The sequence below is a fragment of the Dermacentor silvarum genome, chromosome 7 (genome assembly GCF_013339745.2).
Source record: "Dermacentor silvarum isolate Dsil-2018 chromosome 7, BIME_Dsil_1.4, whole genome shotgun sequence".
NCBI classification, from domain to species: domain Eukaryota; kingdom Metazoa; phylum Arthropoda; class Arachnida; order Ixodida; family Ixodidae; genus Dermacentor; species Dermacentor silvarum.
This window is the reverse complement of record NC_051160.1, coordinates 164,301,884-164,328,818: the sequence shown is the minus strand read 5'-3', so window position 1 is coordinate 164,328,818 and position 26,935 is coordinate 164,301,884. Positions and strand designations below refer to the sequence as shown.

Sequence of the window (26,935 nt, the reverse complement as noted above, 5' to 3'; positions counted from 1 at the left end):
AATTTTGTTTTAATGTATTTCTTTAGCAATATTATGTCTCCGTGCAGCAGCTCTTGCCCAAAAAAGGTATAGTTCTTACACATCACTGAAATATGTGCATGTGCAGGCATAGTTATCGAGGAGGCTAGGGTGCAGACTTACCTCCTTTAACCAGACGACGCCACAGAACACAACGTTCTTCAAGTGTACAGAACAGATTATTGATCCACATTCGCTAGGACGCCACAAAGAAGATGGCCGCCTCCACGCCGGTTGCAATAGCGCCTTGCGGAGAATTCCCCGACGAGATTAAGGAACAAGCCCGGGCCTTCCATTCAGCTCTGATAAATGTCAAAGAGACACTGAGCCCGCTTCTTTCAACAAATCAAGATGTTGTGACTGAAGAGGTGGGTAGTGATCTCTTACGTACCGTGTTCCGAGACACAAGTTGCTGCTGCCGCGCGCGCTTCGAAACAAGATCGCTATGGATAACTGCCGCTTGAGATATGCATTGCGGGACGCTCACATTCTTCTTTTCTGCAGCACTTGAGATATTTTTTGTTGAAAAGGTGAGCTCCTAAAGGCCCAAGTGATGTCCAATCGTTTAATCTACACCGGTTCCCGATGTACCGCCGCACCGCAGGGTGCTTCACGATAGCGTTGACGATTGTTCTGAATCCTCCCTACCGGCTTTGCGGACGTGTCGCAGACGGGCAGGTGCTAATCAGCAGGCGTAGCTCGTGCACCTTCACCCTATGCAATGTGAGAGGCTGGCACTGCACATACGTGTGCCCTTGGCGATAATGCAGCTGGTCACAAGGAGGCGGTGCAGGTGTTGATGGCCACACGCTCTCGCATTCCTGTTCGCACTTTTGGACTCTGCATATCTTTCTCTCTCTCCTCTCTCTCCTCTCTCTCCTCTCTCTCTCTCTCTCTCTCTCTCTCTCTCTCTATATATATATATATATATATATATATATATATATATATATATATATATATATATGTATGTATGTTTTCATAGAGCGAGGAGGAAAGGGCACAACATGTGATGATGATGCGCAAATATGCGACTCGCATCATCAGCTGCGGTGTGTGTATGCGTTGTGAACTATTTTGGCTGTATCCGCTTTTATAGCCAAATTGGATAGAACGCTCACTATCTTAACGCTTTGCGTAAGAACTAAACATAAGGGTGCTCGTTTACAGCCAACCTGATGCCACCCTGAAACATCCAAGCGCCAATTGTTATAAAATATTAGCGTCAGCCACCGGCACCGTTCTCATGCATTTAAAATCTAGTAGACCTGAAACCACTATGCCATGACTATGTTAGCCTCATGTTTGAGGCTGATGGCATTGCTCAACACAGCAATCACTGCAATTGGTAAACGAGCATTATAACGTAAGATTTGTGTTTCAGCATTGCCTTTTTGCCCTGAAAAGCAGTAATATCCAAAGGGGACTGGGTAAAAAGAATCCAACAGCTGTCTGTAAGGACACAATTTCTGTAAAACGGGGGAGTGCGTCATAGAGGACAGGTGAACAAGACCGAATGGCAAGAAAAATCAGTTTTCATAGAAAAATAGACAACAGCGCTGGCCAAAGCCGCAGTAAGACCTCATATGGTCATGCCGCATGCTTGGACCATGCGCTGTACAAAACAAACAGATCATGGTACCACTGCTACGTACGCTCGCGCAGTCTGCAGCCGGTTGCTCGACCACTCGACAATCGTGATTCACACTGTACAGTATGCTGTTATTGCTAAGCAAAACTATTTGATTGGTGGGTGGAAACCTCGTCCAACAAACGAGGTTGTCGCGCAATGTATCTACAGATCACAATTTGAGCGCATGTCAAAGTAAACAGCACTACTTTGCAGCAAAACGGTGCTGGCCCATGCTGTTAGGATCGTCATATGTTTCGTGACTACTTCTTGCTGCTAAACCACAGCTTAGAATTACAGTGAGAATGCTGCAATAAAGTCACTTTCGTGAAACAAATTTTCACAAATACACAGCTGATCTCCGAAGACGATTGTAGGCTTAAACACGTACACACATCATGCTGGGTGCTCTATGCGCCTCAACGCCAGCAGAAACTCCAGCCATGCAGACTTAAATCACTTCAGTATGTCTCACAGAACCATTTTCCACACAGGAGATGGCAAGTCATACTAGACAGACAGTGGGAGAGCGAAAACAACCACCAAAACCTGCTGTAGAGCAGTTCCTGGTGGCATACAACACGGAGCCCTTGCTCAAGCTAGCTTGCCGACTGCTCATAGATGGCACCACTGCCTGCACAATGTGGTGGCACACACACAAAAAAAGGTCTATAGTGCAGTGTAGGAATCACGCTGGGTCCAGTGGTACAACCTCGGAGAATAGAATACGACGTATATTGTTTTTGCACCATATATTTTTGACACTTTGGCTGGTGGTTCAGCCTCTGTCAAGGCCGCATAAGGATCCGACTTTGACAAAGGCTGGTCCACCAGCTGAAACGTCAAAAATATATTGTGCAATTGCGCAAAAAGCATAGATGTCATATTGTATTCTCTGAAATTGTACATACTATATATATATATATATATATATATATACATTGGAAGAATATGCTGGTGGCACATATTTGAAAGCAAATACTTCTTTACTAATGTTTTGGCCGTAGCATGGCCTTCATCAAAGTCAACACGCATGTGTGCGTGTGTGTGTGTGTGCATGTGTGTGTGCGCGCGCGCGTGTGTGTGTGTAGCTAGCATTTGGCATACTAGGAATGTGAGCTTGGCTTGTTGGTCCATGTCAGACGTGGTGAATAGCGCAGATAACAGGTAAAGAGGTATGAACGGTACAAATGTGATTATTCATACAGCTGTCTGCAATGATACAATGCTACTTTGGATTAAACAACTTGCCTACCTGTCATTCTGTCACTGCTGACAGTTTTCTTGTGATTTCTTGTTTCTTTGTTGCCTTGTAATGTCACTATCACATGCTTGATTTCAGTGGCCATTGAAATCAGTGGGCCTAATTTGTTCTTCAGCCAACGGGGTTTGCAGATTCCAACAATGTTTGATTTCGGTGGTTTTTAAAAATGTGCGTGTGGCTGTGGTATTAAATTGGGAAAAGAAAAAAAATTGCCTGCATGTTGTGAGCACACGACAAGCTCAGTTTAGGCTGACGTGCAGCCCACAATTATCATCTGTAGCACAAGAATGGTTACTCAAATGCACCCATAACATCTGCTTGCCTGTCATAGGCAGAGTTGACCATGCAGTTTCAGGCTTTTATGCATTTCTGTGCATCGTATTTTTGCTTGCTTCACAAATAAGATGCTTCTGTCTTAAGCTTTCAGTACCAAGCTTCTCATAAGGCAACTGTGACGGTGTTCAGGCCCCGTCATTTGTTGTCTGTGTGGCGCCCCACTTCTGAGTCCTAGGTGTACATGTGGTGGACAAGCAGGAAGGCCGGCACCACATCTGCACCTCGGCATTTGAGTGTTGCACTGCACCTGCAGCGCTGAACTCTAGTTGCACAGATTCTGAACTTCATTCACCGATGTGAATTTGTTTACTGTGATGAAGAGGAAATAAACAGGGCCTTGACATCTGATCTTTGGTGTAAGACAGTTGCCACTGGGGGATGTCCTGCTAATTATGTGTTCTCCTTCCCTCCAGTTATCTCCATTGGACAAGGCACGGCTGGATCTGACACTCCTGTACAGTCTAAACTCGCTCTTTTGGAGTAAGTATAACGGCATGGTAATTTGCAGTCCTGAGAAGTGTGCGACGCTGTTTTGTAGAAGATACAGTTAAGATGAAAGTACCATTGCAGCCAGGATCAGCAATGCTTGCAGTTTTTCGACAAATTTAAGTAGGTGGTGTGCAACCAAGTAGCCCCTAGCTCATGCACGTAGCGAACACTCATTGCAAGTACAGTGTAGACTGCTTATAACGTAAGTCACCGGAGTCACGAATATCCGCACTATAAGCGCTACCGCACTATAACCAAAACAACGATTTTATTGCGATAGTAATTATATGGACACTCCAGGCACATTTCTAGCTGCCGTAGCTGTTGCCGGTATAAAGTCCAAGGGCAATAAAATCGTCACCGCGCGCTGTATGCTGTATGTGCGAGTGAAAGCATGCCAGGGTGAGCCGGTGATCATGTCTCAATCTCGCGCTCGCAAGGGAGGAAAGCGGGAAGGAAGCGCACTGTCTTCCGTCACGCGCAAGGCTCGATGGAGGGGGGGGGGGTGCGTTTACTCTGAGCGCGTATGCCTGCCCACAGGGGCCGCTGTATCTTGAAAGCCATCTGTGACGGGGGCACAGTCCACCGTGCACTGTGTTTTCGCGGCTTAGTTCACTTTGATGCGATTCGCTCACTGCTGCTGCAGCACTTCCTCACCATAGGGTTCTGACAGCAAGTTTCCACAGTCATCGAGTGAGATGTGTTCATGTTTGCTTGTGCGTGTGTGACACAATGCTTGTTAATGCGCAGAGAGCCGCAGCGACGGACGTGCTTTCGCGCGCTCCCGCCATTGCATCATTCTGCCCGCTCCTCGCGAGGGATGCTGGGATGCAAGGCCGGCGTGGCTTGGTGCGTCAGGCGAAGAATATGAACGGAGCTATTCATGCGCCAGCAACTTTGGAACACGCCCAACAGTAGTTTGCGCCGGCTGTAGGGGTGCCGGCGCCAGGCACGCCGACAGCCGCACTGTAACCAGTATTTTGTCTCCCGCAACTGCACTATGAGCGATATGTGTGTACATGGAGTGCTATGGGAAAATTAACGAAAGTCGGAAAAGACCGTACTATATCCAGTCCTGCGCTATAAGCGGTTACATTATAAGTGGTCTATACTGTATAATGAAACGGAGTGTCATGCTGTCTGTGAAGTATCCGTGGTAGTATGATGTGTCATAAGACAATGCATAGGCATTGGTCTGTTACCAAGTGCTCTATAATTTCGCAATGATCAATTGCAGCATGGCAAGTGCTATAGTTTCGCATGGCTTCTTTATTTGTTGCCTGCTGTTGTTCACCATAGCAAGCTACACAATCTCGGAGATTATCGTTTCGGCATACTGCAGTTGTTGCGGCTTATAGTACGTCTTGTTCATGAGCTAGAATGAATTCAAAAGTTTGCTTCACTGCATAAGGCTTTTCAGAATCAGATTTGTGACCGGGAACACAAAAACTAAAAAAAAAATATGGACTGACGGTTTAGTTCTGGCTAAGCACGAGCTATTGTGTGCTAATACCGTCAACCCCAGTTTTGCATAGTTTGTCTTGGCATATCATGGGTATGTGACTCTCAGTCTGTGCTAGTCTCCACTGAACCTCCTTGATGCCAACTTTGGTTATTGGGTATGTGCCAGCAGGTGTGTACCGCTCTTCGGTGAACGTATTTGACCAAGGGCGTGGCATACTCTTCGGCAGTCTCCTTCGCACGTCGACTTCTCATAGCTTGAACGTTGGCGTTGGTGCTGTTCGGGAGTTTCGTTACCTCACGCGTTTCTTGTGGCCTCGGCATCAGCGTCGAGACGGCGCTACCTACATCGCACTCTCTGTTTCCCATGATCCTGGCGAATTCTCGGGAAAAGATGGCGAAGACATTGAGGACTGGATCAGCCTGTACGAACGCGTCAGCACCAATTCACTCCGAGATCTTTGAGTGGTGCCCTCTCGCGTGTGACGTGACGTCAATGGGGGAACTCCACTGCCGCGCACGCACACTACGTGAAGGCAACTTGAAGCTGTTGACCGTCCTGCTCTGTTCTAGTTTTTGAATAGCGAGTCTGGGTTTTTCGACCAGTAAGTACGGATTGTTCCAGGACACGCTTCCCTGCGAAATCGAGCCAAGTAGTCATCACCACGCTCAGTGGAATTGCTCCTGGTGTTGTCTGCTAGTCATCAGTGCGTGTGCGGCATTGGCTTCTGTCTGTTGCTGTTCCATTTTCATGGCGCACTCCTAATGATTTGTCGGCCTTTTTTTGAGAATGAACTGCGGGATTTGGCCTTCAGCTACAGTGCATACACTGTAATAAAGTGTTTGTTGAACGCGTGCTTCGTGTTCGGTCGCCCATTCCATTTGCCACAGAAATTCCGATTTTGTTGCTGCCTAACGCATTAATCATATCACAAAAGAAGTTTGATGCCGTTCTCAAGAAACTAAGTGGTCACTGTGGTACGTTAAGGCATGCACTGCTTTAGAGGCATTGCAGCAAAATTTGGTCTGGAACGTCTGATACAAGGGTGGGCAAAATTAGTGAGCGAAACAATATTACATAGTCTTGTGCTGCAGTACTGGCCTTTGCATAATTTTTAATTAAAATGGATTACTTCCACAGTGACGCAGCCCGCCCCTGCTTGTTAGTCGGCTCGGCGTACCCTTTGCTTCCTCGCTCCTACTGTGGGAGCGTGCACATTCCCCAGGCTAGATACGTCCAGCAATGATAATTAATGCTATCGTGTAAGAAAGGTGACAACTTTTTCTTAGATCACCATTTCCAATATATTTTGCTCTCTAAGAAGGTCTTACCAATTCAATACTAATACAAGAAAATTGATAAGTGTAGGTTTGCCGGGAACTATACCGAATAAGTTGCTGAAGTGCTAAACACACAAATAAAAAGAAAGGAGGGGCAGACGTATTAAGGTGATATGTTTACAAGATTTCCTGCTTTTTTTTTAACAAAAAACTTTTAACTTTATTATTAAAACTTAACTTTAAAACTTAAAAAAACTATTTTTTATTATTACACTGATAAAATAATCTTTTCCGAGTGGTCTCCGGTAGTTAGAAAGTGCTTTGAGCAGAAATAGTACTATATGCTAACAGCTAACCTAAACAGAGATAATTTTTTGTTCATTAGAAAGTGATAAGGAGATTTATTTGCAAGAAAATAATGCAAAGCATGCTTGGCAGTTGAGAATGATAGCACGTTGTGCCCCACTATTGTTCAAGGTAAACCGCTTCTCCCTAAAATAACAATACTTTTGTTGTCAGACAAAGTTTTACATTTGCAACCACAAGTTACTGGAATTAATAGCGAAATGTGAAATTCGCATTCAACTACAATGCCGCTTTGTCAACGCAAGATTTTGCGCATGAGCCTTGCGATCGTGCTTCATTTCCAAAGCTGCGTAGACTCCCATTTGCTGGCTCGGCGCAATGTTTTATGACCGAGTCACAAGATCGTGTCCCTGCCCACGGGGGATGGGGTCACAAGAAAAATAAAAATGTATGTAAAAAATAAATTGTGAGATTTTACATGCCAAAACCACCATATGATTATCAGGCCCGTGATGTAGGACTCCGATTAATTTTGACCACATGGGGTTCTTTACCGTGCACCTAAATATAAGTACACACGAGCGTGTCTGCATTTCGCTCCCAATTAAATGCGGCCGCCACGGGAGAGCTCGAATCAGGCGACCACGAGCTAAGCAGCACTACGCCAGAGCCACTGTGCGATCACATCGGTAATATGGAACACAGATTTAATATACAAGGTTTGTTGTCCTCATAATGCTGGCAATAATAAAACTAACACTATGAAAAAATACAGATGGTAATTGGAGAGCGCCATGCTACACAAGCACGCAGTTAGAGTGCGAGCAAACGCATGAAAATGAAGCTGTTCTAGCTGAAACGTAGCAGACGACAAAGGCCAGTCCTTCCTCTGACGTCACGGGAGCGCCGTTCGCAGTGCTGCCATCGGTAGCGGACGAGGCCAATAACCGGTGGGACCCTACTGTCATGCTCGCCAACGTAGTATTTTACCTCGGTGGCACACCTCGAGTATGATTTCGGACTCACGAAGGTGTGCTCACCAGTTGGGATACACTTAAAAAAAAGCTGCGAGACTTGTTTGGCAACCCTTACAGTCACCAACTTGCTGCAAAGAAGGTGTTATCCAGCCGTGTGCAGATGTCAACGGAGCCCTATGTCACATACATGCAAGACCTCTTGGCTCTGTGCCGTGAAGTTGACGCACACGACTGAGCCAGACAAGGTTTCCTACTTTCTCAATGGTATCACTGCTGACAAGGCCTTGCTCATCTTCAACAATGTGGCGACAGTGGATGCAGTTATCAAAGAGTGCTGCCGCCTGGAACTCGCAAAAAGCAGACGTATCGACCAACAGTTTGCCCGTCTACCAAACACCGCAGTGACATCTTCCCGTGCCGATGCGCCCCGTCCCAACAACACTGGTGATATTACCCGGATCGTAAGACAAGAAATTGAGGCCACCTATTTGGCTGCCTTCGAATCCAGCTCCTCCAACACACCTGCAGTCATGGTTTCCCTGATTCAGGTAGTTGTCCACCAAGAGTTCGCCAACAAGGCTCTTCACTCCGTATGCTCGGCCCATTGCTTTGATCTGTATCATATTTAGGCATGGCTCTAAAGAAAATGCATCCAGCCTCTATGTCCTTATACTTGCAGTAAACTCTTGTTTCAAAGAAATTTCTTTATTTGAAGTATTGCTTTATTCAAAGTTCTTTTGTGTTCCCACATTACTGTGAACGAGAAGAAAGGGAACCGAGGGGCCCGATTATTATTACATATATCATAAGAAGCCAACAAACAATGACACCAAGGACAACATAGGGGAAATTACTTGTACTTACTAATTGAATTAAAGAAATGATAAATTAATGGAAATGAAAATGGATGAAAAACAATTGTCCGCAGGTGGGGAACGATCCCACGTCTTCGCATTACGCGTGCGATGCTCTTACCATTGAGCTACCGCGGAGCCGTTTTTCCATCCACTTTCTTGGGGTATTTATGTTTTACAACTAGAACTAATCCTGGGAGTGTTAGCCAGCGCCACCACTCACAAACCATGGCGGTGGATGTGGAACGTCCTTTCTGCCGCAGGCGTCACGAGCACGTGATCTTTTTGGGTAATGGCAACTGTTCAATAAACCCACGTACGCTACCTGAAGGCATCAATGTTGCCAGATTCAAGTCATCGTTATGTAATGAAGACGTGGGATCGTTCCCCACCTGCGGCCAGTTGTTTTTTCATCCATTTTCATTTCCATTAATTTATCATTTCTTTAATTCAATTAGTAAGTACAAGTAATTTCCCCTATGTTGTCCTTGGTGTCATTGTTTGTTGGCTTCTTATTATATATAATAATAACTGCCCGCCACGGAAGAGCTCGAATTGGCGACCACGAGCTACGGTATGGGGAACTCCGCGGGGCAGTGCAGCTCTACTTTGACTGAAAGTAAGACATCCCAACTTGTTTGCAGTGTACCTCTGCACGGTCGGAGACGACCCCAAGCAGCACTCGGTGCGACGGGAATTGGTGAGCACATTTTTTCGCAGGTTATCCTCCACAGGCCCAAACTATGGCCTGCCCACGTTTGAATGCTTAACGATGTGCTCAAATCAATACGTGTTGCCATACGTGCATTGTTTTACCTTTTCCAGTGATTGCTTTGACAGAGTTATCACTGTTATATCGCTGTTGTACAAAATGCGCCTTCTGTGTGGAAAACTTTGTTAATTGTGAATGTTGTCCCTAATTCGATTGTGAGACAGGCACCTGAAATCACTTTGTACTCTCAACATTATTTCTTTATTTATTTATCAATACTTCGGTCTTGTTGCCAAGAGTGGGTGGATACATAGTTAAATTAATTCGATATATGTAGTTGGTAGTACAACATACATATACAGGCACACAAAAAAATAGACAGGTATTTAAAAAAAATGCAATTACTATAAGCTATTTTAACAACATGAATTGTCAAAAACAGCAGCATAAGTTATGAAAAAACAAAACAGTGAAGCAATGGTGGATTCAAGTGTGACTCAAATAATGACAGTAATCCTTCTGTTACAATATTTGTGGGGAGTGAAATGAATAGTGTAGTGCAATCCTGAATCTATGTTGGCATGCCCTACTGCTCTGGAATGTACAGTGACTTATACAAAATACTATTTAACGAACTTCAGCATTGGGATTCTACTTAATTGCTGACTGTTCTCGCCACTATGATTGGTGCTTAAGTGTTGCTCCACTTTCTAGGCACAAGATCTCCTAAAATAATGAGCTTGATTCTTTCATTCATTATTGTGCTGCATAGTTATTTCCTTCCATGCATGCGTCACCACGACTCGGCGACAATATAACACATTATTCATTTTCTGCCTTATAAAAAAAGTTAATGGGATATAAAAATAAACTTTGTTGCCACAGGAAAACATGGCACATTTTGCAATCAGCCGACCAGCCCGCCTTTCATTAATTGATTTATTTTTTATTTATGCAAATTACCGGAGCGCTTAATGAGAGGAATTATTGCCAGGGGGGGAGGGGGGGCTACAACAGGTAATAGTATCTCACAGTGAACTATGTGCATACACATACCGACAAAATAATGGTAGGAAAGGCTGACTAAATGAAGTTATTGATGTAGAAAAGGAGCAACACTTATGAAAGGTTCCATAAAAGTAAGCGGAATGCTTCTTCTGACACACATTTTTCAATACCATTCGGCAGCTTGTGCCACTCCGAAATTATGAGCGAGAAAAAGTTTTTGTATTAAGAACATCCTAAAACATCCCATTCAGTCATTTTCGGCACGCTATGTCTTGCGCATTTTTTAAATGTTGGCTCTCGTAGCACGCAAAATATGAAAGGTGCTTTGTGATTATGCATCCACACATTCGACACACCAGCAGTTCCAAAAGTGATTTCAAGGAGCTAACTTGACTCAGTTCCTGACTCGGCAAGTTCCTGGAAGTGGCAAGCTGTCAGTGTTGGGATTAGCTTCTGCTGATTGCCAGTTGCAGTGTTCTGCGTGATAATCGCAGCATACACCTTATGGTTGCTCTTTCGGGCAATGAGTGAAGCAGAGGACGCAATAGCAGCTTCCCCATCTGAAGCCACGCACCTAACTAAAAAATTATGAAGTTCTTTAGTATGAAGTATACATTTGCTTATTTAATGTTCTCCAGTTAGCCAGGTAATTTGTACTCAAAAATTATCCTGGCGGCGGAAGAGGACTGGACACCATAAGCCTCATAATCATACATCCCTGTCAACTCTGCCGAATTTCCATGAGGTTTACAAATTCTGGCTCATTCTACGAATTTACTAATGTATTGTCAGGTTTAAAAATAAAAATTGTGTTTTCGAAAAAGTTTTGCTCATCAGTATCTGACCACACCCTTGGAAGTCTTCTGATGGTGAAAGGACACTAGAAGTATACCCGCTTCGAACAAGTTTATTCAGACAAGTTCCTGAAGTTTGCAGGTTGGCAGGTATGTTCATATATTCTGCCAGTTTTTTTTAACAGCTTCGCTAATGTTAGCTGAGACACCCTGCCATGAAAATATTGAATACCATGCATGCAGGAAAGAACTCGCACACGAGATTATGGCGTGATTTATTGTTTTATTGCTTAGACCAGAGCTTTTATAGAACAGAGGTTTATCCCTCATTGGCGCTGCTTTGTGTGTCAAAATGTAGTGCTGTGTAAGCTGGTTGGCTATGGATTGGATTGTCTGCAGCACAAGCAAATGCAGTGGCCACATGTGGGCAAAGTTTTCTTTTGCCGAGTATGACAGCGTGGCGATGACGATGGCCAACATCATTGTCAAACCGTTGTCGTCAACGTAATGGATAGAATGGACAAACCTAACTCAGTTTGTTTTGCTGCTATGGCCAGCTTGTACTCTGTCTTTTCTTTTCCTCCTTACTTGAAGCCCTCTGTATCTTGTGCACCCTCTCCTCTGCAGGCCTGAAGAGGCCTACAGTATTTTTAAATATATAAATAAATGTAACCGCTGTTGCAGTACAGTTTTTTGTAGCTGTAGGCAAGCTGTGTGCTTGTAATAAAGGCAAACGTTGATACACAGTGCAGGCTTTCCTTTGCTGTCTTGCCATTTAGCAATTTAGAATTTCTGAAAACTTGATGATAGCTACTACTTGTACGTTATGACAAAGGTCATGCTAGTGGAGTCTGTCAAAAAATTTCTTAACATCGTGTTCTGCAGCTTGTCTGTACGCGGATGAATTGCTGACTTAAGCTTCCCGCGTGCAGGAACGTGTGAAGGAGTACATGACGCGGGCCAAGCAGATTGCCGACAAAGCCAAGGCGCCTAAGTTGGTCGCCGGCGCTGCCCAACGCTTTGTGCGCAATGCCCTCTGGACACCCTCGGGTGAGTGTTCACCATGTGTCGGGGCGTTGCTAAGGCCCTGGCTTTTCATGCTGTCGGCAGTGCGCAGGCCTAGCAGGCGGAGCAAGGATATTTTGAGCTGTTTGTTGGCGCCACCTGCCATGGCTTGCCTGAAAGCAGTTGTGTCCAGCTTTGTCAAAACTACCGTATTTATTAGAATCCAGGACGATAGTTTTTTTCTTTCTGTTGAACATGAAATTACAAAACTGCGGGGTCAGCTTAGATTCGAATATTTCGTTCGGAGCCATTACAATTTAAAAAAAATGGCGTTTCGTTAGCGCCACCACAAAAAGATATCATTGTTGCCATCACAATCTGCCGGGAAGCCGACTGAAACAGAGATGAAAGGACATCATTTTGAGTGCATGCTGTGCGAGCGTGCGGGCACCAATATCGCTGTCATTCCTGGAGGTATGACCAGCCAGTTGTAGGAGCTTCACGTTGGCCTAAATAAGCTCTGTAAGAATTGGCAGCAAAAGTTTTACACAGGCTGGTCGGCAGAGAAAATGCACCAGCTATCCCTGACGAGCCGTTTCAAGCGTGCATTCCTTAGGCAAGTGGTGGACTGGATTGCCGTGGCCTGCGACGACATCCCAGCAGGCCTAATTAGACATGCAGTTTCGAAAGTGCTGAATTTCGAATGCGCTTGATTGCACTGAAGGTAGTGTGCTGTGTGAACGAGACAGTGACAAAGAGCCCAGCGACGATGGCAATTGAGCTGGGACAATTCCATGGCTGGCACTAGATACTGGTAATAAATACCATTTGCCTTTTGTGGCTATTTCTATTTGTGTCAGTCGGCTTGCATTTGAGAAAAGCTTTTTTTTTTTTCTGACTTTCCAAATTTTTGGGAATGACTTAGAATCGAAGTCTGTTTAGATTTGAATAAATATGGTACACTCACCAGAAATGTGAGGCCAGCATTTATTTGTTTATAGTCCTGCATTTGCTCGAGGAGCATTCTAGTGGGGAGGATGTTTACATACATTTTATAATTTTTTTCAAACTAGCACAATACACAGTGTCCAGCTGTCAAGACTTTCAATGAAAAGATACGAAAACATATGAGCATGTGACATAGTGTTCAGGGGAGAAGTATGAAGCTGTTTTCCAACTAGGAGGTGTGCTCAAGTTGCTATAATTGCAAAAAGCAGTGTGCTTTTGCTCAGTGCAAAAAGCACAGTGCTTCTTACAGCTCATATGTCGAAGTTATTCACACGCGCATGGTCACATGGCCAGGTAGCCGAATGTGCCCGATCATGTTGCCATTGACGCCGCTCTTCTTCTGTCTGCTGTGCAAGCTACTGTGATGTTCACAGTTCATGCTTTGCCATGTGCTTGCACGTTCCCTTTAATATTTTTTGTTCACTATATACAGTGCTCCCACTCCTGTGCCAAATGCGCCAGATTGCGCCATACGAGATTTCCTGCGCCATCCTGATAAAAATAACGATTTTGCGCTGAAGTGCGCCAAAATTACCGCCTGCACATTACGTGTGTGGCTGCAGTGGCCCGCAGAGGTGCGTAGCACGCATGACTAAAGCGGCTTCATAAATCGAACGACGACCGCGATAATTCGGGCTCGATGGGGACTGCCTAAAAGTCCAAATTGGGAGTCGGAAATATCCAAATTCGCCAGAAAATAACTGAATATATTCTGCCAGTGGCTAAAAAAGCCATTATTCTCGGTTGACCACTTTCGGAGATACGTTCACTTTCGCGTCACTAGCGTCAGCGTCGGCATACTTGGTAGTGTGCCAGGAACGCTATCATCCGTCGACGTGTTCAGTACTAGTCGCGCGAAATGTCGCGAAAGTGAAAGCATCCCGGAAAGGGATCGTTCAAAAATAAAGCTGAAGTTTGTCGACGTGGTCCTGCGCGCATGTACGCTTGCCTACGATCTCGTCAGGCCATATCTGTACCACTGTTATGCTGTCGCTACAAAAAGCCGAAAGTACAATTCATGCCTGCACCGAATCTTCAACCTTTGGTAAGAGGACCGCAATATTGTAGCGATGCCTTTTCCGCTGCCACTCCTTGCGCTTGCCTTATATGGTATCAGCCAATAGATAACGGTGGATGATAAGGGCGGCATGTACAATCGAGCGGAATGCATCGCTACAAAATCGCCGCACAGGAATCGACCACGCTATCATAGCCGAATGACGGCGGTTTTCTTTTTTTTGAAACAGTCACTGTCCTCGTCGGCGGAGACATTGAGGGTGTAGTCGGCGCCGCTTAAACAACTTAAGTCGCCGCGACCGTGTTGCTAGTTAACACGTCAATGAATAAACGCTGGACGCGCGGAGCCAACCCGAATGCACTCCCGAATCGCTTGCCGGAGTTCGCTTGCCCGACGGTTTGGGCGCGGTCGATGCTGGATTAACTAGGCTTCGCAAGTTTTGGTTTCCAGGAGGTGTTGGCAACATGGCCGACCACCATGCTGCGGCGATACCAGCGACGTATCAACGCTATAATATTTCCACTCAACTCGGCGGTCAAATTAAAACGCAGTCATGCAGGTGGAGTCCGAATTATAGAATGGCGTACCTTAAGGTGTCCGAAATTTCGGTCGTACTTATACTTCAAATTTATAGGCCAGTGATGGTGCCTCAAGGTAGTCCGAATAGGCTCCGTACAGTCGTGTTTGTAGCTGCTCTGGCGCCATCTGCCGCAGTGACGCGACAGTATTGGGAAGGTGGCTCCGCAGCTCGGCTGGCTCGATGCATATTCTTTCCCGCGCTACACTTCATCTCGGCCACGGTTGAAGCCGTTTTGCTTTGTTCAACAGCATGCCTTATTTATTTGGATACGTCTTGCGACGCTGCAATGGCATGCGCTTCATCGGCAAGCGTCGAAATTGACAGAGGTGAAAAAAAAAAAGGCAAGTGGAACCGGCGATACTGTTGCATAAAGGACTGTCGCAACCACGAAGGCCAGCCCGGGATAAAGTTGTACAGGTTTCCTGGCAAGTCTTACGAAATCGAACGGTCAAACAAATGGATCGCACCTGTGAGAAGAGTAAAGTAAGTCAGCTTCTTTCATGTTTGTGAGAAGGGTTTGTTTTGTAAATCGTGCTACACATGCGCGTTTCTGAGCTCGTTGTGCGACGCCAGCGGCCATGGCCAGCTGCTGAACATTTGAAAGAAATTTGTCACGACTGTGCTGATTTGACGACTGCTTGCCGTCGCCTTAGCATTCGGTATGGTCAGCATTGCACTGGCACGTGCGATGAGCAATATTTTATGCAAAGGAAGCCTATTTTGTGCTGGCGATCGCTAATTCATAGACGATCCTCGTTTCGGCTGCTGCTGCTTGAGAGGCACAGTTTCACATGGTGCGATTTTTCTTCCGATTTTTCTTCAATTCGTCCAACAATCCGAATCGAGTTAGTTTAGCTCACTCGACATGACTGAGCTGACGACAGCCTACGAGTGAGCTGCACGCGGTCCAGATCGAGCTGTATGACAATCTAAAGTAACAGTGTGACATCAAATGATAGGCGGCGGCGTACAACGCGCCGGAGCGAAATGAGGCATGCATTGCCTCATTTCAGGGTGCCGTTTTCAGGGTGCCCGTTTATTGACTTCAATTTTAGCATAACAGTAGGCTTTACTCACGGGAAGGATGATTTCCTATAGTTGCTTTCCCTGCTGCGAAGGGCACTTCGCGTGAGCGTCCACGCCGTCCACTTGTTTCACAGAGGTAACATGCGAAGTAGCGTAGAGCTTGTCTCCGCTGGTTAACGCTGCACCATGAAAGTACTCGTCTATTCCTTTAATTGGCCTGAACCCCGCAAAAACTATTTGTGACATCACAGAGGGCCCAAGCTTGCACTTTCACATAAACACACGCACAAAAAAAAAAAGAGAGAGACGGTGGATCGCGGATACACGTGCGGCTTTCGGAGACGTGTATACGTAGTTTCGAAATCTCGCAGTCTTCTCACCTTCCCAGTTTCGTGCCGCTCGCCACATGCGGCACTGAGCATCGCGGCACCGCTGTTGCGCAGCAGCGCCACCTGTTCACTGTACGGAGCCTATAATCGAGCTTCTTTGAATTGCTGGTGTCGAAATAATCGGTCGACGCCAGTTGTGAATTGGCCAGTTGCTAAACAGAAGCTTCAGCATTATGAGGAAAAACAGACTGTTGAAAAGTACCTGGTGTCCTCTGAAGCAATGACTGAGTGTTACGAGGGTCTCATCAAGGCTTGCCTGGCTCAGAAAAGCATTGAGGACATTGAGTCTGGCCAGGTGTTTCTGACTGATGCTAGAGCCTTGCTGAAAACATAACTAAGTGTCAGCTGTCAATGAAAAAATCATACAATGCAAAAGGCAACATCTGAGCAGCTTCACTCAACTTGAAATAAACTAATTACAGCACACTGCGTGAACAGGTTTGTTGCCTTCATTTAAATTAAAGGGAAACTCGTGTATTTAGAGGCAGCGCAACATTGTTTTACAGCAAGCAAATATTTTCTGGAATAATGCTTGTCAATTTTAAGTGTTTGAAATAGCTTAGGACGTGTCCAGCAGCTGGCATTTATTAGCTCCAAAGTGCTCCAAAATCTGAATCTGGATGCTCCAAACTGCTCCAAGATTAAGATTTTGCTGCTCCAAAAATTGCTCCAAATCTCAGTTCGTCAGTGGCATCACTGCTATATAGTAACACTGTATTTCCTGTATGAATGATGTTGCGTTGGTCAGGGGTAGGCCCAACAGAAGAGCCTACGGCCGAAGAGAACATTCTTTATTCCGGTGATTGATTTTATATCTCTGGTAAGGGGCATGGTGCAATCTGAGGCAACCACACATGCTGATATTGTCACATTGTAGCGACGGTGAAAAACGACACGATGATAAAACTGTGAGTTACAAATATAACTCTTCATTGGGCAAACTTGTGCCCAGCAAAACAAGTAACACTCAAGCACAACGATAGTGGCGAGCATAGTTGGCAATTGCCGGAAACCTGATCTGTGGGTCAATCGCGTCGACTTTTATACACGACTCGTCAAAGGTTCCAGTGCAATCGCTGGTGCCCGCGTCGCTTCAAGGAAGTACTACATTATTTGCGTCGCGCATACAATCAGATTACAAAAAGGTCTGGTGATAACAGCCAATGGATAGAACTATCGATAACATTGAAACTATAACTATAATATTTATTTATCTATATAACAATATCTATAACTATATATCGAAACTTCTGATACTTGCAGGCGCGTCCTGCGCTGAGCTAATAGTCTTTAACATTAGTTAGCTGGTGAAAAGCAGCGACCGGAGGAAGATAAAGTAGCGTGTCAATGCCCCCCTCTTAAAGGGACCCTGAAACTATTTTGACGATTTTGTACAAACGTACCGAGTTGTTAGAGTAGGTCCTTCTGATCATTAATTGATGCATCTAATCGCTACACGTAAAACGTGTAATTTATTATAAGGTTTTAAAAATGTACATCGCTACCAATTGCAGCATGCCAATCGGCTGAGTTTTCAGCTGCCCCTGACCAAGTGACGTGATTTGACCTTATGAAGTCAGTAGGGCAAACTAACTGATTGGCTGTCCAGGGCGCATCATCGATAATTTTTCCAACATTATGGTGAACAAATGTTGTTCATAATACAGTATAGACCACTTAAACGTAACCGCTTATAGTGCAGAACCGGATACAGTGCGGTCTTTTCAGACTCCCGTTAATTTTCCCATAGCACTCCATGTATGTATACACGTATCGCTTATAGTGCAGTTGCGGGAAACGAAATACCAGTTACAGTGCGGCTGCCTGGGAGTACGGAAGTCAGCGGAGACGGCGAACGCTGCCCTTAAACGGGCGCCCCAAGGAGTGCTCGAGGAAGAAAGAGAGACGAAGTGGAGGAGAAGGGCACATGGTGCGAACGAACAGCCAGTGAGGCTGAAACCAGAATCTTGAGTGCGAGTCATGAAATATCACGGCGCGCATAGCGAGCGAGCACCACGGAACTGCCAATGCCGGCCAACTTTCGCTTCACGATAACGGCAGTAAACGAAACTTCAGGGAGCGGGCGGCGCCCGCACATCACGGCGAAGGGTGCACGCGGAGACCGTGGAATGTGAAGGAGGAGGGCGGCAGGGAACCGGATTTCGCCTTGGCAACTCCGCCGCTTCGGTGGCTCCCCTCGCCCTCCCTCGTAGCTCCCTCACTTTCGACCGGCCCCGTACGCGCCGGCCACCGTGCAAGCGCCGCCATTCCAAACGGCCCGGCGCCAGCTCCCCGAAGTTTCGTTGTCTGCCGTTATCGGGAAGCGGGCGTTTGCCGGCGTGCGCAGTTTCGTTGGCCGGCCTGGGACAGCGCCGCTGCTTCCCTCTGCGCCGTAGCCGCAGCGTGCAAGGTCAACACAAGACTAGAAAGTAGAAGAAGCATAAAGGAAAAAGAAGGGTTCACTGCCATTTTCTACACGTGGCTACGGTAGCGTGGCTGAGACGTCGGCACGTACACGCATGTTCCGGCGCAACGCAGAATCGGCGACCTTGCCATTTAAGAGAGGATGAAATTTCCGCCGCATTTTTTTTTTTTTTTTCTGTTCGCGCGCGACATTGAGGGGTCTCTCCTAAGCTTTTACTCTATGGCGGTGCCGGAGCAATGCCGGTCGGAGTCGCCGCCGCGTGATTTGGTTCGAATTAACGAGATTCGACTGTACATTGAATGCAAACGTTCTAGCCGCATTCCTCGACTGTCGCATACGCGTGGCGGCTCGGTGCACATTTTGCGTATGTGCGGGCCTTGAAAATTGTTGCTTTGGTTATAGTGCGGATATTCGCAACTCCGGCGACTTACATTATAAGCGGTCTACACTGTAGTTTAGGTGTTAATTTGTCTCTATAAAAAGAAAGTAACAGAAAAAGAATGCACAAGGACATGTATCACTACACTAAAAGCACTTCCAGTCCACAGCAAGTGTCGTCTGCTTGTGTGTTAAAACGTGCTCCGTGTTGACGAAAGCTGCGCAGTCAGTGTTCGTCTAGTTCTTTCTTTTCACCAGCACCATGGTTCGCCCTTGCGTTGTGGGCTGGAAACGTAGCGATCGGCGACATGCCAAGCGGCGACATCGTGCCCCTCTGCAAGGCAGCAGACGAGCTGAGTGGCTGCAGCGCATCGGACTGTTGGTATCCAAACGGCACCAGCATCTACACGTTTGCGGCCGTCACTTCACGCCGAAGGATTACTACCACAATAGAGTTTAGCATGTCCGGTATTCGGATAAATGCAAGCGCAAGTGTATTGGGCATTTTACGTGATGAACGGAGGCGCAAATGTGAACTGCTTGCACGGTGCCACCACCTCGCAGCACAAAGCTCAACAAAACACAGAGCTAGTATAGCAGTAACCAAGTGTATTCTACTTTGCTGCTGGCGCAAATTTTCGGCAGGAGCGTAATCTTGAACATGTCTTTTTATGTTTAAAATGTTTTACACTTGATTACAGCAATATTAGCTCTGTATTTGGCTGGTTAAGCTCTGCACCACCAGATGGCTAGACCGTGCATGCCAATCAGGCTGCTTACGTATGTCTATAAAGCTCCTTCGTCACAGCGGTATGAAGGGACTTTAGTTTATGCCTCTGCCTATCCGTCAAAACGCCCAGCTTGCCTGTGGTTACCGGAATACCGGACACGCTCGGCACTGCGACAGAACGCTCACAACGCACGCTGCTTGATTGCTCTCACTGGGGATTGACGGTCAGGCGGCTCGCAGAGAGGGAGAGCCTTCGTGCGCTAGCTCCAAGACAACCGGAAGTAGACGACATGACGTCACATCATGACGTAAAGCCAGCGAAGGCGCAGCTTAGTCCCGATCACTCAGCGAACGAGTTGAGGAGAAAATGAATGGCTGGGGAGGAGGGTAACTTGTAATCGTCCGTAGCTCTCTTAATATGAGACGCTCCACTTAAATTGTGACGTGAATCTTTTACTGTAGCTGTACCCTACGCGTCTACAAAATTTGTCCGAACTGTTTCAGGGACCCTTTAAAAGCATTGTCCCAATGCTACAAACTAAACACGAGAGCAAAAAACAAAAGCAAACTTAGAAAAGAAAAAATAACAAAGCAACAAAGTCCCAAAGTTCGTTAGCGCTGGTAGAACAGCTTAAGGCGCACAACATCGACTATTTCAGGTTGTGAGCACCATAGAGTTAGTATGCTAACTCTAGAGGAAAAGCTGGGTGGAAAAAGTAGGAACCCTATAGGTGCCGCCATGTTGCTACAACCCATTTTTGTAGCACTAAAAATATTCAAAATATTATGCAACATATTATGCGGTATATCCTTAGCAGGAGAGACCCAGACTTTCCGCAGTCGTGCCCCAAATCCGGAGCCGATTGATGCTCTTTTGACCATATGCTCTGTCTGTGCCCAGCCCTACAAAACTCTACACTTGCCACCACGGAACGGTGGGAGGAATTCCTCAGAAGCGACAAGCACCACATCCAGCTTCAGGCAGTCCAGAGGGCCCACTACATTGCAATGGTACTTCGCCTCCCGGTGCCATTGTGGACGGAGGCACCGTCTTGTCCTGAGGGAGCCTACTTAGGCTCCCTCGGGCCACAGTTTCTCAGGACCAAATAAAGTTCTTGTCACCGTCATTAAGCAAAAGCAATCACTTACACATAGCACGTAGGCATGGACAACGTTTGAAGTTCATTGCGTATATTTTTCAGAAAGATCGGATGGCTATATAGAAAATTTTGATGTAAGGCTTACGGTGTCCAAAAGGCTGCATTTACAGGCGCCTTAACTAGATGGCGCTACCATACTGACTGAGGCTCGGGATCGCGTTGATTGCGCGCCTTGGCTGAATAGCATCTCGTCGTCTGCGCTTGCACAGAGTAGCAACATGGCGGCGCCTTTGCGGTTCCCGATTTCAATACATGGGCGCTATGGGCAGCGTTTCCTCTAGAGCTGGTTATATTAACACTATGGTGAGCGCGCTGCTGTGATTGCGAAATGCTGTCTGGCACTACCTCATAGTCCAGTGCACCAATGCGTCAGGTGATCTTGTTAAGTCCAAAATAGTGATGTAAAAGCTTCTAAGTCCTCATTGGTGTATCGAGATCCAAACCCAAACATGGTCGCCTGGCTGGTATTCCCTGTAGCATAGTCGGAAGAATGTAGTGTCGGCTGTCTGTCCTTTGCTGGCTCTATACTAACAGTGATTTCCTGTTGTGGCATACTTTTAGCTTTTTCCCAACTTTTAGTTTTCTTTGCATGGCTATACGAGTTCCTGCTTCCCTTCAATAAAGTTCAGCTGTTAGTCAGCGGTGTTCTCGTTACTTTCTTTTTTGTCATCCTCGTACAAATTTCATACTGGCCGTAGCACTTGGAACGTAACGTTACTTTAGTACTTGAAATTACTTTGCCATGGTCTTGGGTGTCCTTAAAAGCCTGTGACCTTTTTTCTCAAATACTGCTACAAGCACTGTTCACAAAGAATCTATGTTGGCAGCCAGTTCTGTATCTTGCCATGGCATTGTTTTCTATTGTAAGCCTTTTTTTTTTTTCCTACATGGTAGACTGCTTATAACGTAAGTCACCGGAGTCGCGAATGTCCAGACTATAACCGGTATCGCACTGTAACCAAAACAATGATTTTATTGCAGTAGCAATTGCATAGACACTCCAGGCACATTTCTGCCATCATCGTCGCCGTGAGGTTCCATATAAAGTCTAAGGGCGATAAAATCGTCGCCGCGCTCCGTATGCTGTATGTACGTACAAGCTGTGCTCTCACATGCTGTATGTGCGAGTGAAAGCTTGCAAGGCCGAGCCTCCTATCTCGGCTCACTCTCGTGCATGCAAAGGAGAAAAGCGGGAATGAAGCGCGCTGTCTTCCGTTGCGTGCAAGGCTTCGGGGGGGGGGGGGAGAGTAGGGACGGGGGGGAGCTTTACTCCGGACAGATACACAGCCCGCCGTACGCTGTATTTTCGTGGCTTAGTGCACGTTCATGCTAGACGCAGCATGAAGGTCAATTCGCTCGCTGCTGCTGCTGCGCTTCCTTACTACTGTGGAACCTCGTAGATACGATTCTGCAGAATATGTTTTTCAGGTTGATACATTGTTTTTTTTTTTCTTTTCTCTATAATACGATTTTAGTTTGATAATACGTTGGATGATACGATTTTTGCATGATTCCCGTGAAGATCGTATCGAGATTCCACTGCATAGCGTTTTGACAGCGAGTTTCTGCAGTCATCGAGTGAGATGTGTTCATGTTTGCTTGGGCGCGCATGACACCATGCTTGTTAACGTGCAGAGAGCCATCATGACGGATGCGCTTTTGCTCACTCCAGCCATTGCATCATTCTGCCCGCTCCTCTGACGTAAAATAGCAACGGAGCTATTCAAGCGCCAGCAACGTTAAAACATGCCCGACGTCGCGGAGCTCGATGCGCACGCATTACGTCGGGGTATATGTGCGGCTTGATGGGAGCGTTTGCAGTGTCGGTTGACTGCAGAATTTCCAGGCAGCTGCAGTATAAGTGATATGCGTATTGTCACGTAGTAGTGACGGTAAATAAAACAGTCGCAAAACTGTGTATGACGAAACTGGTTGTTTATTGGGCGAACCTGTGCCCACAAAAGCAAGCTACATTCAAAGCACAACGATAGCGGCGAACACAGTCGGCGATCGTCGAAAATCTGATCAGCGGTGAAACGCGTCGGCTTTTATACCTCAGTCATCGAAGGTTCCAGATTAATCCCTGATGCCCGCGGGTCTTCCAGAAAATTCTAGACAATTCGCGTCGGTCATACAATCAGATAACATAAGCGTCGGTGAAAACAGGCAACGGAAAGAAGCATCGATAACGTTCTAGAAACTTCTGATACAGGCGTGTCCTGCGCCGAGCGATAACGTTAAACATTTGTTAGCCGGTGGAAAGCGGCCACCGGTGAAAGATAAACATGTATACGTGTCAATACCCTCCCCTTAAAAAAGCATCGTCCCGATGCTACAAACAAACGCGAAAGCGAAAACAAAACGACGCGTAATAAAGAAAGAAAATAACAAAGTAACAAAGTACCTATAAGCTCGTCAGCGGGCGTAGAAAGGCTTAAGACGCACCACGTGGATGACTTCAGGTCGTGTCCGGCGCCGCTGTGACTGTGAAATGTCGTCTGGCACGACCTCATAGTCCAGTGCGCCAATACGTCGGATTATCTTATATGGTCCGAAATAGCGACGCAACAGTTTCTCGCTAAGTCCTCGTCAGCGTATTGGAGTCCAGACCCAAACACGGTCGCCGGGCTGGTACTCGACGTAGCATCGTCGTAGATTGTAGTGTCGGCTGTCGGTCCTCTGCTGGTTCTTGATGCGCAGGCGGGCGAGCTGTCGACCTTCTTCGGCACGCTGCAAATAAGTGGCAACATCGAGAGTTTCTTCGTCAGCGACGTCTGGTAGCATGGCGTCAAGCATCCTTGCCGGGTTCCTTCCGTAGACCAGGTTGAACAGCGCCATGTGTGTCGTTTCTTGCACGGCCGTGTTGTATGCGAAGGTCACATACGGAAGGATGACATCCCACGTCTTGTGTTCGACGTCGATGTACGTTGCCAGCATGTCGGCGATGGTCTTATTTAGGCGCTCGGTGAGGCCATTCGTCTGCGGGTGGTAGGCGGTGGTCCGGTGATGGCTTGTCTGGCTATATCGTAGGATGGCTTGAGTTAGTTCTGCCGTAAAGGCCGTGCTTCTGTCGGCGATGAGGACTTCTGGGGCACCGTGACGCAGGAGGATGTTCTCAACGAAGAATCGGGCTACCTCGGCAGCACTGCCTTTGGGCAAGGCTTTTGTTTCGGCGTAGCGGGTGAGGTAGTCCGTAGCGACGACGATCCATTTATTTCCGGACGTCGACGTCGGAAAAGGCCCCAGTAAGCCCATCCCTATCTGCTGGAACGGTCGGCGAGGTGGCTCGATTGGCTGTAGAAGTCCGGCTGGCCTTGTCGGCGGTGTTTTGCGTCGCTGACAGTCTCGGCATGTCCTTACGTAATGGGCGACGTCGGCATAGATGCCACTTGAGGCTGCGACCCGGGAAAGAGCTTCTGCAGCTCATCGCGAACGACTGCTCTGATGGTCTCACGCAGGTCGTCGGCGCCTAGTGCTTGAGCATCGGCGTAGTTGGTCAGGGCACGGCGGTTGTATTGCCTGGCGCGCATTTCAAGCGTCTTCTCGATCGTTGTGGCCTCGGAAAGAAATTCGGCGACACTCTTGGGCGGGTTGCGCATCAATCCGGCGAATATTTGCTCTTTGACACCCCGCATCAAGAACCGAGCTTTCTTTTCCTCAGACATATCGGGGTCGGCGTGGCGGAAGAGGCGAGTCATCTCCTCCGTGAAGATCGCGATGTTCTCGTTCGGCAATTGCACTCTGGTTTCTAATAAAACTTCGGCCCTTTCTTTTCGCACGACATTCGTGAAGGTCCTCACGAAGTTCTCACGAAATAGGTCCCACGTCACCAGGGTGGTTTCTCTGTTCTCAAACCAGGTCCGAGCAGCATCATCCAATGAAAAATAAACATGGCGCAGCTTGTCGTCGTCGCTCCATTTGTTGAATGTCGCGGTCCTCTCGTATGTCTCCAGCCAGGTTTGAGGGTCTTCAGCCGATGATCCACGAAAAGTCGGTGGCTCCCGAGGTTGCTGCAGCAGGATGGGGGACGCTGGTGCTGCCATTCTGGTCGTTGACTTGGCCTTGATTGCGGTGGTCTTTTCGGGAAGAAGTCCGAACTCCGGCACAAGTCCTTGCTGCGTACGGCTAGCTCGCTGGTCCTTGGCGACGTTGGTCTCGTCCTCCGGTTTCGGGCTTGGGTCACGGCGTTGCGGGGGCGTTCGGTGCATGAACGAACTAACACCTCCACCAGATGTCACGTAGTAGTGACGGTAAATAAAACAGTCGCAAAACTGTGTATGACGAAACTGGTTGTTAATTGGGCGAACCTGTGCCCACAAAAGCAAGCTACACTCAAAGCACAACGATAGCGGCGAACACAGTCGGCGATCGTCGAAAATCTGATCAGCGGCGAAACGCGTCGGCGTTTATACCTGAGTCATCGAAGGTTCCAGATTAATCCCTGATGCCCGCGGGTCTTCCAGAAAGTTCTAGACAATTCGCGTCGGTCATACAATCAGATAACATAAGCGTCGGTGAAAACAGGCAACGGAAAGAAGAATCGATAACGTTCTAGAAACTTCTGATACAGGCGTGTCCTGCGCCGAGCGATAACGTTAAACATTTGTTAGCCGGTGGAAAGCGGCCACCGGTGAAAGATAAACATGTATACGTGTCAGTATAGATAGAGTGCTATGGGAAAATGAGCGAGAGTCTGAAAAGACTGTATTATATCCAGTCCCACACTATAAGCCGTTAAGTTATGCGTGGTCTATACTGTATCATAATCGCATAGTGCAAGATTTTATTGTGCCTTTTGCCTCATGCAGATGAGAGCCAGAAAGACGGCCAAGAGCCGCCACGGAAAAAGCGCCGGTGATCATCCGGACATCTTTCCTGTTGGAGACAGTGCATGCCACGTGGAGCAGCTTCATCTTCGTAGCAGCAAGGAAGAGGCCTGCCTGCACAGTTGGCAACATCGTGGGGACCACGAGCACAAAATGGCCATCAAAGCACCTCGCAATAGGCCAAATCTAAATGTTGATCTGTAGTAGCAGAACAAGAATTGAGTTGTACAACCTTGTTGTATAACTTCTGTGTTGTGTACAGTGTTCTACGCTGCACATTGTTTCATTTCAAATGTCGACCCTTGACTTATCGTGCCACGAATGAGCTGGGTTTGTCTGCGCGTTTCTGGAAAAAATGGCCAAGAATGTGCTCAGCTCGTTGACAACATTTTCAATTTCTAGTCAACGATACTTTATCTTATGTAATGCTGTTAAGCTTTGATTTTGCGATAAATGGTTGAGATTTGTATAAATAAGCACTTAAAGTAGCGTCTGACTTTTTCTCATAAAGGATAGTGCAGTGAATAATTCGGCCATTTGTGGTTAGGATTGTGGGTATTAGTGTTGCATGTAAAGAGTGAATATCGTCATGCAAAGGTGCTTCATCCTCAACAGCTGATACTGGTGTTTGTCTTAAAAACAGTCTAAACAGTTGTGCATGTTCAGGATCAGTGAGTGAAATGGGGTCAGCCTAAGGGGCTGTCACTGGCACAGTTTAGCTATGGCAGCTGCACTGTACTTTGTCATCTGTCAGCCAAGAAGCTCTGCTAGTTACAGCTGAACCATGGGGCTTTCTTGTTTTGTATAACAATTTTTTCCCACTTCATGCCGATATTACTCAAGGAGACATGGAAACAATCAGGTGGAAACAGCATAATGTGTGCAGTTAGATGTAAACTAGAAAGAGACCGTTGTATTCTCATGAATCTAGCATGACCATCAAATGTAACACAAGGTATGAACTACTTTGTCTAAAAGCATTATGAATTTATCATGTTCCATGAAGTGTGATGGTGATTGAGTGACACTAGTGCCAGCGGCAAAGAGGCATGGCTCATGTAACAAAGTCGCATAACATCAAGCAGTAGTTTGCAGCCCAAGCCGGCAGCCGCAGGCCAGACTTTTTCTGGAATTAAATTTGTTGGTTGTTTATTCCTTGGCTTGGGGGTTACATGAAAATTATTTTGTTTCATGTTCAATTGTTTTCATAGTATGATCATGTCTACGTCATCAAAGTAAATAAATTTTGTACTTGTAAAA

At 46.6% G+C, this 26,935-nt stretch overlaps 1 protein-coding gene across 1 annotated transcript; it reads left to right on the top strand.

Moving 5' to 3' along the window:
* The first annotated feature begins 208 nt into the window (after positions 1-208).
* On the top strand, positions 209-26,935 carry LOC119458653 (nuclear nucleic acid-binding protein C1D). Its single transcript, XM_037720512.2, has 5 exons — positions 209-386; positions 3,662-3,728; positions 9,261-9,316; positions 12,063-12,180; positions 25,658-26,935. The coding sequence occupies exons 1-5, from the start codon at positions 234-236 to the stop codon at positions 25,705-25,707; spliced, it is 444 nt and encodes a 147-aa protein (XP_037576440.1). The 5' UTR covers positions 209-233; the 3' UTR covers positions 25,708-26,935.